The 14,334-nt window shown below is 38.2% G+C and overlaps 2 protein-coding genes across 2 annotated transcripts; both read left to right on the top strand.

The window, feature by feature from the left end:
* The first annotated feature begins 37 nt into the window (after positions 1–37).
* gpatch11 (G patch domain containing 11) lies at positions 38–2,858 on the top strand. The gene is made up of 8 exons (XM_058651679.1): positions 38–196; positions 706–932; positions 1,042–1,083; positions 1,195–1,315; positions 1,387–1,477; positions 1,606–1,743; positions 2,362–2,443; positions 2,535–2,858. The coding sequence occupies exons 1-8, from the start codon at positions 54–56 to the stop codon at positions 2,588–2,590; spliced, it is 900 nt and encodes a 299-aa protein (XP_058507662.1). The 5' UTR covers positions 38–53; the 3' UTR covers positions 2,591–2,858.
* Positions 2,859–3,738: 880 nt separating this feature from the next.
* On the top strand, positions 3,739–12,746 carry LOC131473988 (interferon-induced, double-stranded RNA-activated protein kinase-like). Its single transcript, XM_058651673.1, has 19 exons — positions 3,739–3,958; positions 5,271–5,397; positions 5,519–5,664; positions 5,771–5,894; positions 6,075–6,148; positions 6,251–6,385; positions 6,510–6,642; positions 8,189–8,253; positions 8,337–8,430; positions 8,721–8,752; positions 8,832–8,874; positions 8,965–9,020; positions 9,130–9,249; positions 9,331–9,459; positions 9,546–9,762; positions 9,869–10,012; positions 10,892–10,987; positions 11,323–11,385; positions 11,485–12,746. The coding sequence occupies exons 1-19, from the start codon at positions 3,852–3,854 to the stop codon at positions 11,611–11,613; spliced, it is 2,034 nt and encodes a 677-aa protein (XP_058507656.1). The 5' UTR covers positions 3,739–3,851; the 3' UTR covers positions 11,614–12,746.
* Positions 12,747–14,334: the final 1,588 nt, after the last annotated feature.

The following is a 14,334-nucleotide window of genomic DNA, read 5'->3' as shown; positions in this document are numbered from 1 at the left end:
TACGGAACGGAACATTCGATATGTTGTACCTTGTAGCTACACGGAATGTATCTATGAACGAATCAAACATCGGCGAAGCAGTGCACTACTGGACATTTTATGTAGCTTTTGTTTTCTTTCATTTTTCCTGCTGTAGTGTGGTCATAATGTCGGACGAGGAAGAGGATTATATGTCTGACGCTTTTCTCAATAAAATGTAAGTGTTTGTGTGTCTGTCGACCTCACTGGAAAACACGGCGATGTATAAATAGTTGTGTTGGGAAGTTGACTAATGTTGTCGTCAATACCAAGTCATGACCAAGACCAAGATAACACTATACTATGTACAAAATGTCGGCCGGGCTCCATTAAACTAGAATAATAGTGTTCTAAAATTGCAATGTTAACTGGAAACTGAAGAATAATAAGTCACCACAAGTATATTCTAAGCATTATGTGAAAACAAAGTAACTCTAATCAGCCAGTGTCAGATAACATATATGTGTTACAAGCCAATATTATGTATAATAACCTGACTGCGTTGTACTTGGGAATAATTTATACAACATTACCAAGACTGACATTTAGTACAACAACACTGATCGTGTAATGGTAACCAAGGAGTATTTTCCTGTGATAATACACACATTTGAGTTTGTGGTTATTGCTACAAGAATAATATTTTACTTTTACTAACATGTTTCCCAATGTTCCTCTTTCTGTCAGACAAGATGTGAAGCCTGGAGTCAACATGGTGAGGCGGGTAAAAGAGGCAATAAAGAAGGAGACGAAGCAAAAGGAGAAGAACATTCAGAGCCGACAGAAGACCTACAAGGAGCAGGAACATGAAAGTCGAGAAGCAGCTCTGCAGAGTTCAGTCAGCAGTGAGAACAAGGGATTTGCACTTTTGCAGAAAATGGGTTACAAAGCTGGTCAAGGCCTCGGGAAGAAAGGCAAGTTTTCCCTTTATCACCAGAATCTGGTGTAAAATGATCTTGGTCTTTCTCAAACCTCAATTTATGTCCACAAATCCAAGATGTATATCATTGTTTATTTTTTCAGGAGCGGGAAGGGTTGATCCAATTCCCCTAAGCATAAAAACCGGTGAGAAATATGTTTTTTTTGTTTTGTTTTTTTATGACATTTGTGCATTGGTCAACAACATGCATTTCAACAAATGTCTTACCATTTCCATTTCTGTGTATGCTGAATCAGACAGAGGTGGCATTGGAATGGAAGAGGTAAAGAAAAGAAAAGCTGAGGAGGAACTTGAACATTATCGACAGAAGGTTCGAGCCAAACAACAGAATGAGACCCGATCTCTGGAAGATTTTAGGTGAGGTTTGCAGTTGTCAGTGAGGTGTTTTATTGACTGTCTGTCTGTAATTTTGAGCTGTGTCTTTCCAGGTCAAGGGTGAGGACAGAGCGAGAGGAGCGCAAGATTGAAGCAGATTTCAGAAAGAGTCAGGGAGCCTGTGAGCAACTTGACAGTCAGAAGGTTTGATGAATTGTGACTTTAGCACAGAAATCGTTGTGACAACATCCAAATGTAATACAAAAACAATATTACCGCAGAGAGATCCAAATCATGTTTTTTCCTTGAACCGTTCTTTTTCTTCATTACAGAACATCACTATCCCCAGAGAAGACTGGTACTGGCCAAAAGTAGATGCTGAGGAAGATGAAGAGGAAGAGGAAGATGCTAATGAAGAGGAAGATGCTAATGAAGAGGAGAGTGAGGAAGAGGAGATTGCGGAATTAACAGTTAGTAATCAGTTTATTTTAAGATTATTATGTTTTTCTCTCCTGTCATTGATAATGGCATTTAAACAATGACACATATTGGAACGTATACCATCATTATATTCATTTGTCAGCAACAGGCAGAGATTGAAAGTGAAAGTGTGTCTGCTTTTCATTGACTGTAGAAACATTATATACATTAAATATCTACTTACAAAGTGTATGAGAGAGAGGGAAGGAGGGAGAGAGCGTTGGCTAACTTTAGCTGGAGTTTCCTGGGAGAAAAGTGTCATCACCGTCATATTTGTCACAGTCCATCGTCAACTTCCTCGTCTTTTTCAGCCGTTTATATTTTAAACCATCGCTGCTGTAGACCCTTATTTTTGATTTATTTAACATGTGACCTTAATCTCTGAGGACACACCGCAGTAATCTTATCTTTTAATGTAATACATCTCTGATAGCACTATAAATATTTAATTTAAAGACAATAATTTGTATTTGCTAATATTTGTATCAGAGTGACGGATCATTCTGCTTGTATATTAATTGGCACAGGCTATAAAATGTGTTGAGAAGTCAGTGATCATTAATCCAGTATAATATTGAATATATTTGACACTGGTTTCTCTGTTACAGGCATTTGACAAACTACAAATTTTGACATCCTATTTGAGAGGAGTCCATTTTTACTGCACATGGTGTGGGACAACGTATAATGGTAAGAGTGATGACAATATGGCTGTAGTTTTATTGTAATTTGTATTGCTTTTGCTGACATACTTCCCTTTTAATATTTTTCTGTTTTCTAGATGAAGATGACTTGTGCTCCAATTGTCCTGGGGATACAGCAGCAGACCACGAATGAATGCTGCAGTACCTTTTGGTCAATTTGTCCCAGCAGGAAACAACGTTTTACAATGTGAAACAGGCTCATTGTAACATGATATAGCAATCAGAATAGATGCAGGATATATTACCATCCCATTTAAATTAGCTGTCCATCTCTGGAAGACCATCACTGTCTATGATGTTCAGGCGTTACAGTCTTCAATTTCTTTCTCCATTAGAACTTTGTGATACCTTTTTTAATATTTATGTTTTGAAATGTGTTTTCATTAAATGTTTAAATACTTCTTCCTTGTTACCTTATTTAAATATTTTTGTAATACAAGAAAGTACTTTGTGTTTGAACTTTGATTAACACCATACAGAGTTTTGACTCATATGTGTTTACAGTTCCCATAAGTCTTACTTGTAGGTAGAATAAAAAAAAGAAGCTTTATGGGAAGTGTTGTTGTTGAATAGCAACGAGAAGAACAGGTAAGCATTAGTAGTTGAAGGGGGACCTTTTCAGCAAATATCATAGCTATTTCACTTCCACTACGGTACAGTTTATCTATGGTTATATTCTTGTATTTTAGACTAGTTTTCCTATTTTAGACATGTTTTAGGCAACATAACATGTTTAACATTAGCAGCACGCTTGACCATTACAAGATATACAAGGGAGAACATAAGACGATATTAATTCAGTGAGAGTATAAGGGAAGAGTGTATGCTAGATGTTATCCAGTTTAATATTTATTTATAGCAGGTGAGAATTGAGAGTGTGATTTCGAAAAAGTCAACTTCTGAATAAAAAGTTATGAATCCAAAAGACAGTCACTGTCCTTTGCATTAAAATAACAGCAATGGACAGTTTTAAGGTTGAGATTATGAACAGAATCTGCAAACACAAAAAGTGAGGTTTTTAATCTGGTCATAAATGAGTAATAATGTGATGCCTGTTTGCAGAGGGTACAGGGAACAACGTCAGTCGTGGGGAAATACTTTGTGTACAATTGTAAAATGTATGTCGTTGGCTTTGCGATACTACGGACACGTGTAAAAACAAATTGAAAGAATAAACAGCATGAAGTCTGAGAATAAAGTCAGAATTCCGATTTTTTTTTTTACATGTGGTCCTAATAGTCTTCCGTATTAGGAAGAGTCTCAGGAAAACGAAACTGAAACTACAGTGGGTCCAGTTGACGCAGAGCTGGTGAACGGGTGAAACGTACACCGTGCTCTCTGTAATGTTTTTCGATGAAAACTGAGTTGACATTCCGACTGTGTGGTGAATTATAATGGCAACGGAAAACTGGGTAGCTAAACTGAACGAATATGTTCAGCCGAGACGACTGAAGCTGCGGTATGAGGACGTTAGATCTGTTGGACCTGACCACATCAAGACGTGAGTTTGAGCAGTCGTCTTTACGACATACATTTCAGCTCGACGCTAGAGAATGTAACAACAAGACAGGCTGACAATGAATGGGAGGCAGAATATAGTTGGCTCACTGACATACACGTAATAACAATATGACGTTGTTAAAGGGGTAGTTATCTCTTCTTCTTTTTTTAAGTCTGGGTGTGTTAGGTATTTTGCGTAGACGTGGACTGTACTGTGACTCCCCGGCTCCCTGCCTCGAATTAACAATCAGGCCATTCACATTCTCACTGAAAACTTGACTCAACTTAAGCGGGTTAACCAGGGCCTTGTTCAGAAAAAAAGTAAGAAAGAATATTTTCTGCATATCCAGATTGAAACATGTGGGTTTGGTGGTCTAATGTGCAACACAAATCAAACACGGCGGCGCCCTGTACGGCAGCGGCTGTTTAACACAGTAACACAGTAACACATCGCTTAATTCGCCATCTACACCAGTGTTTTCTATAGCAAGTGCTCAGCGAAACAGCGCAAAAACTGTATATGACCATCAGGTTATGTACAGTTTTCATTTTTGCTCAAAGTCTATTTAATTGTCTTTGCACTACTTTTATATACATTTATATACATATATACACTTATTTATTTATTTTTCTTGAGTTACAGTTTACAGTTACAATGCTGTGTTTTCCGGTTGCCAGATTCACTGTTGTGTTTTCTTGTGCAATGACAATAAATGGAAGTCTAAGTCTATTAAGAAGGTCCTTTTTTTTATGCAGAAATTAAATATACTACCCGTATTTAAGTTTGTATACATGTGCAATAGCTGTAAAATAAGGAGCAGTTATTTAATGTATTATTGTTATTATTATTTTGTCATTTGTTTAATTTAAGCATTCTGGTCAATGTTCCTCAGCTCCACTCCGATCACATACCCTGGCATACAAGCTCACATACCACAGTTTGAGAACCATGGGGCTAGGGTCTTGCATTATGGAGGCTGCCATGTTCTCCAGAATAAGATTATTTCTGGAAAGCAAAGGATAATGTATTTCAGTGATGTGCATTGCATACAATCTGCAGTCTCACCATTAGATGGCACTAATTCTTACACACTGGACCTATATCATGAAACCTTTTCATGAAAATGTATTTCACGTTTAACAGAAGCAGTTATTTTCTACCAGCATTCAAGTTTGCTGTTGAGGGTCTTAGTGGGCCCAACATTGTGTCAAGATAATGACTCAACTTTTGCAGATATTAATCAAATATGGTGTTGAACTGTGTGTTAGCAGCATACTACCTGTTGGACTAAGGTCTCACAATGTCTCCTCAGATTTACTGTAAGAGTTGTCTTGAATGGCAAGGAATATCCTGAAGGTGTTGGGCACAACAAGAAGGAAGCCAAACAGAACGCAGCTAAAAATGCCATGACAGCATTGTCAGAGAAGTCATCTGACTGTGTGAGAATTAATATACACTACTTATTTATCTACCATCTGCATGTGACAAGTTTTGTATTGTAAATGTAGAAGACAGCCTCATGTCAGTCGAGCCCTTGATGTATGTTTGTTTTCTCATCAGACTGAAAATGCAGAAGCAGTTCGCCCTGCACCAGTTCATCAGACAAGTATTCATAACTATGTATGCTGGCTTAATGAATACGGTAACAAGAACAAGGTGTTAATAAAGGCTACAGAGTCAACCTCACTCGATCCAAGTGGTGCTCAGTAAGTCTCCAGAATGCATCCTTATTACTGAATAATTCATTATTTACTATTAAAAAAAAAAAAACACAACAACAACATCACTGATCAAATTTCTTTGTCACATTAGATGCTGTAGCTTTGTGGTTGGTGATAAGGAATACCCAGCTGGCTATGGGAAAACAAAGAAGGAAGCCAAGGAGGAAGCAGCAAAGCTTGCATATCAAGAGATATTAGACAGTACAAGTACACATGTAAGCAATACTATTCACTGTAAATTCTACAAATACTTATTAAACTCTTGAAAAGTGCAGACTGAGGTGGTGAATGAATTGTAATTGTAATAGTGTCATAAATGTTTGAGTAGATTTTTCAAATGTTGACCACACTCCACTATACACTATAATAAAATTGACCCTTTTATTGTTTTAAAGTCTGGACATGAGCCATATGGTGGCACACCACGTCAGCAAAAGGAGGAGTCAGAGCAAAATGTGTCAGAAATCTGGTGAGAACAAACTTTGTTAATGAATCTTTTCACTTTGATACTCTTCTGAAATGTTTTCATTTGAAGTCTGATTTGATTTTTTTTTTAAAATGTGTATTTCAGTGACAAGATGAACAGCCTCAGTGTGAAGCCAGAAGGTGAAAATTTCGTTGGACTTATCAATCAGTACTGCCAGAAAAGAAAGTGGGACTGTGATTACATCTTAGTGGAAAGATGTGGTGAAGCACACAGTCCTCTGTGAGTACAACTGAGAACAATATTTTTAAGCAGAGGACACACTGTAAAGAAAAAATCTTGAGAGATACTAGATACAGCTAAACACAATCATCGTATATAGTGTATTTTATCCATGTTTACACAGATTTTCCTACAAATTATTGATCAACAACAAGGAATACTCTGTGGGAAAGGGTAAGAACGTCAAGGAAGCCAAACAAAATGCAGCTCAGCAGGCCTGGGCTGTTCTCAAACAACAGCCAGACTGCGACAGCAAGGTATTCATTCATTCACTCATTCATTCATTCATTCATTCAATATACTTAATATATTTTATACAATGTGAGCAGGCTCACTTAATATTGCTCCAAAGGCTTTGAGTATGAATAACAATAAAAACATTGCATATTACATTTTCAAACAGAAGAAATGACCAGTGCCTCATATTAAAAACTTGTATATTATTGACACAACAGCCCTTCGTCTCTGAAAGAAACAGAACAATCAGTAAAAGGAAGGAAACACTTGGTACGTTTACATGCACAGTTTAATCGAGCTGCCGGCCGTAGCTCGACTGAGTCAGGTAATGAGACAACTTGCCAAGTCTGAGTATACATGCAGAGGAGAAAATCGATTTATTGGCCTTGTACGTCTGACTCCGCTTCCGTAGGTGGTGCTGTATCTCTGTATGAGCTAGTGCGTATTGAATCAGCTTCCTGTTGACATTTACGTCACAGAAAAACAAACAGTGAACTAGTGATGGGCATTCTGGCTCTTTTTAGTGACCTAGGTCATTTGGCTCAGCTCAGCAAGTAGAGCTGGCTCTTTCAGCTCTTCTTGGCTCTTCATTTTATCATTCATACCTTTTATAATTCAGCCACATTTAGTGCTATTTTGACTTGTTTTGATTTAAGTAATATATCTGTATGTGTACACATATATCACTGAAATTATTCAATACATTCTTTGTACTGAAGTATTCAAAAGTAAAAAATTAAATATCAATAAATTCCTGTAGACAATTGTTTTCATTGCATTTACAGACTCTCTGAAACCACCCTATCAATACACTGACTTGCTTAATCACTATCTGCTACACAAAGCAGATAGAAACACTTTTTTTTAGTGTTTGGATGCACTGCTGGATGCACAGTTCTGCTCCATATGACAGCTTAATCTTGCAAATTCAGCATTCTGCGTTTGAGTTTTCACACTTATTAAGATGCATCAAAATGCGTCTTCTTTTCCTACTGTCACTCATCTTCATCTTCATCGCGCTTGAACGTCGGCAGCCGGCTCTTTGAACCGTCTGTTTCACGGCCGACACATCACTACAGTGAACTGTGAGATCGATCATGCCGTGGTTCTGTATGTTTTGTACCTGCTGTACAAATTAGATCAAGCATGGCTCTTGTGGTTGCTGTGTTGTCCGAAGAAAGACACCGCCATCACCAGAAATTTTGGTGCATGTGCAGAATGACAAGTCCGACTCCAGTCCGACTAAGCATATACATGGAGGAGTAATCGGACTAAGAATCATATTATCCAGGTTTGTTAGTCCGACTAAGACAAGCCCGTCAGACTAACATGTTTACATGAAGTTTAGAAAACCAAGTCATTGTCTTAGTCTGACTAAAATCTGACTTTTAACATGCATGTAAATGACTGATATATCTCGGCCCCCAAAAGACATGATACCTAACCCTAACCATAGCTGAGAATGAAAAAATATTGTCAAGAATGTGAGCTGTGGTTTCTAAAAAGTTTTTTTAAAAGGTTTGGAACATGGCACTGGGCACTAATCAAACATTTCCCATTTCACAGGTACATTTCTTGTCATCTGTGTCTGCTGATGGTGAAGCCAGGCTGCGCACACTGCCGAACACACCGTAAGAACAACAACACATGTTCGATATCAAGAAACTTTAATGTTCACAATATTGTTATAATGTGTGTCACTGTCATCCCAAAGGGAGTTCGATAATGCACATATGGAACTCAAGCCAAAAGCTACTACAGGTGACTCAGCTGTTTTCACCACTTCATTGACCCCTTCCAAGAATCAGGTCTGTAATGTATCATGGATATTCAAGTTTGTGATGTTTAGGCTGATGAAAAGATTACAGTCTGTACTTACAGTATACCAGGTCGCTTCACTTCTAAATCCCTTTTACTTAGTTGGCTTTGCCACCACATGAAAGCAGCACCATTATAAAATTGGTATGAGTAAATTTATGTAGTATTGCACTCTGATCTTTTTGTGCCTCTGTTCCCCATGTAATGGATTCTGTATATACACCATATATCTAAATACTGTAATGTACTTGACTCTCTCTTCCCACCTTCCATTATAAAGGATCAAAGTCCCGATGTAAGGCCCAGAATAAGGTGAGGCATTGGCTGCAAAGCTGCAGGACATGCTCTACCCGATGTTGTTGCTTATATATATTTATGTTTTTCATGTTAGACTTGCAGCAAAGTTTGAAAGAGCTGGCAATCACAGCATGGAGGTAAATTACGAGGATTTTAAGTGGCATTTTATGTTATGGTTGTTTTTTACATTTCCATATCTATATCATGGCTTGATTCAATTTATTAAGGATATGCCCAATTTCAAGAGAGGGGAAGGAACACCCCATTCTCAATCAAGCTCAAGGTATGGAAAACTTAAATATGAAATTGCATTGTATTTTATATTGTCAAATGTTTAAACTTAACATTATCGTCATGGAGTTTTTGCTGTTGTTTCATTTTGTTTTTCTCAGATTTAAATCAGACTTTGACTGCATAGAGCAAATTGGCAAGGGAGCCTTTGGTCGTGTCTACAAGGCAAGAGAAAAACTGTTGGACAAGAACTATGCTGTAAAGATAGTTCGCTACAAAGAGTGAGTCTTTATTGCATAGAGATTGTATGAGAAAAAAAAAATGCATTTACTTAATTATGTTCTTGTACTCTGTTGGATCAGAAAAACTCTAAGAGAGGTGGCGGCATTATCAGATCTCCATCACCCCAATATTGTTCGATACTACAAATGCTGGATGGAGGATTCAGGGTATCAAATGGAAAGTGTAGCTGACAGTAGCAGTGCTTCACAGTAAGTCCTGCCCACTTAAAAACGTGAAAGCATGACTGTATGTTGTTGGAAAAAGTTAAAAAAACCCAGTATGTCTTTCGTTCCAGCTTAACAGGGGGTTCATCTGGCGAGCACCTCTGTATTCAGATGGAGTTGTGTAACACCAAAACACTTAGAGTGTGGATAGATGAGAAGAATTCTGAGACGGGGCAAATGTCTTTGTGCGACTCCAAGAGAAGAGAAAAGAGACCAACCATTGTTCAGCAACTAACCAGTGGAGTCGAGTACATTCACTCCAAGAAGTTCATCCACAGAGACCTGAAGGTGAGAAAAAGTGGATAAAACTAACACTTGTTGGATGCAATCATTACTGGAGCTGCATGTAAGAGCTGCAACTTTGCTAATAAAAATTGCTTCTTCCCCCTGTTAGCCAGCCAACATCTTGTTTGGGCAGGATGAAGAAGTGAAGATTGGAGACTTTGGTCTGGTCACTGCTGAGAATGATGATGATGCTGAGAACCTGATTGAGAGAACAGAGTACAAGGGAACCCCGTCTTATATGGCCCCTGAGCAGGTGAGATGGTCAACGTTTGTGTCCGTAGCAGGTCCTGTTTGGCAATCAGCTTTAATGTGACAAGCTTAAGACAAAAGTTGTCTATTGCTGCTTTAATTTTAGTGTCAAAGTTGTCTTGAGTAACATTTAATGTTGAACATTAAGTTTTCTTAATGTCATGTAAACAAGTTAGTCCGACTAAAATCAAGCTAGTCTTAGTCTGACTAACATACCTGGATAATGCAGATAATGAGTCCAATTACTCCTACATGTATTTGCTTAGTTGGACTGGAGTCGGACGTGGCATTCTATGCATGCACCAAAATTTCCCTCCCGGTTTATGACCCGAAAGTAGAAGGAGATGATATAGAAACTGTACTGTTGCCGGAAAATAACAAACAAGATTTATGCTTTAGAACGCCAGCGCGATCCATATTACCGCCAATCATGCTTTCACTGTTTGTTTTTCTGTAACAAGGTCAACAGGAAACTGATTCAATATACACTAGCTTATAGAGAGCCACCTACGGAGGCAGAGTCAGACATACATGGCCAATAAATGCATCTTTTCCTCCGCATGTATCGGACTCGGCAAGTTGACCGATTGCCTGACTCAGTCGTACTACGGCCTTAGCTCGATTAAACTGTGCATGTAAACATACTGACTGTGACCCATCTGTACAGCCAGACTAATTAAAAAGAGAATTTGTCTTCTTAAACTTAAATTATGTTGGTGTATTTGTATATTGGTCACAGATGTGAGATCCAATCTCATGCATGTTCATGCCAGGTGTAAACAATCATATTTAACGCTGTCCATTTGGGATGAGCTCTCTCAGGATGTTAATACTAGGCCTGAACAGGGTCTAAGACTCTCTTTCTAACTTTTGTTAACAACAGAAGAGCCGGAGCACTTATGACCGAAAAGTGGACATATTTGCTTTGGGGTTGATATATTTCGAACTTCTGTGGAACTTCCGTGCTAAGGACAAACAGGTGAGTTTTATGAAATTTAATGAATGCTCATTTTATGAAATTATGAACATATATGTGTATATATATATATGCAGCTATATACTGCACAGTATGCCAGTATGAGTTTCAAAAATGCTTAAACTACCATGTAGTTTACTAATAGAGGTGACATATCCTTCAATTTCAACAACATACCTTTTCACAGCAGACATTTTAGTCTGTTTATGGTAACATGATGGTTCTGAACTGTGAACTTTAAAGTAAGATTTTATGTTAGCAACAACTGTATTGTAATCCGTTATGCAGCAAAGTTTCTCCGTTACTGTCCTTACTTTTTTGATTTTGGTGAATTCCAGATTTGGGACGATGCTAGAAACCAGAGACTTCCTCAAGACTTTTCTCATGAATATCCCCAGGAGGTACGTACCACAAATTTGTATTGGGATTCAATCACACCGGTGGTATTTATTTATATTGTGGAGATTTTAACATATTTATTCTTCTTTCTTTTGCTGCAGAGTCAAATGATTAAGTCAATGCTGTGTTTCAAACCACAAGAGCGGCCCGAGGCTAGTCAACTGAGGAAGGACTTAGAAGAGTACAGTCACAGGCTTAAAAATATTTGTGATGAAAGACAGACTGTCTAGTCTCAAAACTACTCAAAACAACTGAAAAAAAAAAAGTAATCACAAGGGTCATTTTTAACAGGAGTCATGTGTCATCATATTTGGACTGGAGTTGTCTGTAAGCTAAGCACAGTGTCTTTTTAAATATCTTTTCATGAACTGTATGTGTCAGGATTATGACATGCATGTGGAACTGTACCTGCTGGAAGAGGGACCATCATGTCGCTTGTCGTGAGTTATTGCAATATTTCATTAGAATTGTACCATTATTCATTAATCATGTCCTGTTACTCTGGTTTAAATGTGTTTAAAACTAATGGATTGAGTAGTTACATCTATAAATGGCTGTTTTTGACATAGTTTCAAGTGACAGAATCTAAGTTTTCTGGGCATGCATTCAACAGGCAGTGTTGTTGGAGTAGCACTGGGCTGAAATCTGGGAATGTACTTAATATGACCTGACTGGGTTCTTCTGTTGTCATGAGGCATTAATTACCTTATTAATCCATTCCTCACTATAGCAGTGAGTGTTGGAACCAATCCCAGCTGACTGAGGTGGGATGTAAGTTACGCCAGGTAACCAGCCTGTTAGAGACACAATGATTCATCCTCAGGTTGACACCGACTATGGTCAATTTAGTCTACTGATAAACCCACATTTGCATGGTTTGGGACTGTGAATGGAACACACTGACACCACACAGAAAAAGTCCTGGATGAAAAAACAGGGCACTTGTTGCTGTGAGGAGACTACACTAACCACTGCATCACTGTGTCCCCCATTAATTGTAATATTTAAGTTGCTTTGTTTGATGTATTTGAGGTTATTACAAAGAGGAAGTGATCACCAACCACACATGTGGGACATTTAAATGTTCTTTGTTACTGCCACTAAGCTCTGGAATAGTCTCACATGGTGGACAGGATATTTTTAACTCAATTTATCTTGATGCAGTCTGAATATATGGTGCTGTTTGTCTAAATTTGCTCTTTGCTTTTAGCTTTAGCTTTAGCTCAACCCCTGCTGCTTTAATGATCTATATAAATAAACATGATTCTCAAATGGCGGGTTTAGTGATCCCCAGGGGCCCATGGCTAACTGCCATTACACGTTTCTAGATGAATCCATTAAAATGATCATGATGTACAGTAAATGTGCCTACAATTTTGCTTTTTTTTCATACGTCTTCAGAGTAAAACAGTTAGTAAATTGGTGAATTTAAGGTTTCTTTCAAATCAAACAACAAATATAGTGAAATTATTTGGGGGAAAATGCGTTAAGGAGCCTATTTTTATGTATATCTATATATATATAAAATCTTCATGACCAGTGCATTAGTTATGTTTAAATTGATATCAGATGATTACACTTGACCATCTTGTCAAAATAAATGACGAATGATGATGATTATTTTATTTAGTCGTTTGATAATAAGTTATTATTATTTTTATTTTTAATATTATTATTATTACAACAACAACAATAATAATAATAATAACAATGATAGTTTGGTTTTAGGCTGATGACGAACTAATTGTGCTAATTACACAGATTACCCCGCATGCAACTTTATTATTAGTATTTGGCTAGAATAAACCTTTAGAACTATGTAGTTAGCTTAAGGAGTTAATTAAGTGCAATAATCCTTAACTTGATAATGCACTTCCACGAAAACAGTGACAAACAGTTATTTGGTGTATAGTTTTTTTAGTTTTCTTTGTCTTTTTTTCCAATGCATAGTTCATCTAACTGTATGTTAAAAAATTATCTTTCATACATTGTGTTGCACTGTACATACGAAATGTTCAATAAAAAAGGTAGAAACTGCAGTCTCCGGTAGAAGTACCGGAGAAGTCTGGGAGCACTGTGAGGATCATGTTTTTTTGATTTCTCCAGTACTTTCAACACTATTCAGCCAGCACTTCTGAAGATCAAGCTGGAGCATGCAGGAGTGGATCTTCACCTCACATCCGACAATCGACCCCAGTATGTGAGGGCTCGGGATTGTGTGTCGGACATGGCTGTCTGCAGTACAGGGGCCCCACAGGGAACGGTTCTGGCTCTGTTCCTCTTCACCCTGTACACTGCACACTTCTCCTACAGCTCCCCTCCTGTCACGTGCAGAAGTTCTCTGATGACTCTGCAATTGTCAGCCTCATCACAGATGATGACGACAGAGAGTACAGAGAACTTGTCCAGAACTTTGTGGACTGGTCCCTACAGTACCGCCTCCAATTTTTATTTTTATAAATAGCAAAATTGCATCTCACAGAAAGTCACACAAACCGGTGGTGGATTTCCGCAGGAGACAACGGCACTCTCCTCCAACACCGGTGAACATCCAGGAAATGGACAGTGAGATGGTGACATCTTACAAATACCTGGGTAATCACTTAAACAATAAACTGGACTGGTCTGGCCATGCTGCTATGCTCTACAGGAAGGGTCAGAACAGACTCTACCTGTTGGGGAGACTAAGGCCTTTTGGAGTGCAGGGAGAACTCCTTAAGACCTTCTATGACTCAGTAGTGGCATCAGCCATCTTTTTTGGAGTGGTCTGCTGGAAAGAAAGAGGCTGGACAGGCGGATAAAAAAAGCCAGCTCTGACTTTGGATGTCCCCTTGACCCAGTGGAGGTGGTGGGAGAGAGGGGAATGACTACCAAGCTATCATCTCTGATGGCCCCTGTAGGACACCATCACAGCTCTGGGCAGCTCCTTCAGTAATAGCCTGAAACATCCT

This window comes from Solea solea, chromosome 15 (genome assembly GCF_958295425.1).
Source record: "Solea solea chromosome 15, fSolSol10.1, whole genome shotgun sequence".
NCBI classification, from domain to species: Eukaryota; Metazoa; Chordata; class Actinopteri; order Pleuronectiformes; family Soleidae; genus Solea; species Solea solea.
Note: the sequence above shows the minus strand (reverse complement) of the source record. Positions and strands in the feature narration are given on the sequence as shown.

Coding starts and splice junctions, on each gene's coding strand:
- gpatch11 (XM_058651679.1), top strand. CDS start 54: ATGAACGAATCAAACATCGGCGAAGCAGTGCACTACTGGACATTTTAT. Junction 1,478..1,605: donor AGCAACTTGACAGTCAGAAG/GTTTGATGAATT, acceptor TCTTCATTACAG/AACATCACTATCCCCAGAGA. Junction 2,444..2,534: donor GTGTGGGACAACGTATAATG/GTAAGAGTGATG, acceptor TCTGTTTTCTAG/ATGAAGATGACTTGTGCTCC.
- LOC131473988 (XM_058651673.1), top strand. CDS start 3,852: ATGGCAACGGAAAACTGGGTAGCTAAACTGAACGAATATGTTCAGCCG. Junction 3,959..5,270: donor GGACCTGACCACATCAAGAC/GTGAGTTTGAGC, acceptor ATGTCTCCTCAG/ATTTACTGTAAGAGTTGTCT. Junction 9,763..9,868: donor TCATCCACAGAGACCTGAAG/GTGAGAAAAAGT, acceptor TCCCCCTGTTAG/CCAGCCAACATCTTGTTTGG.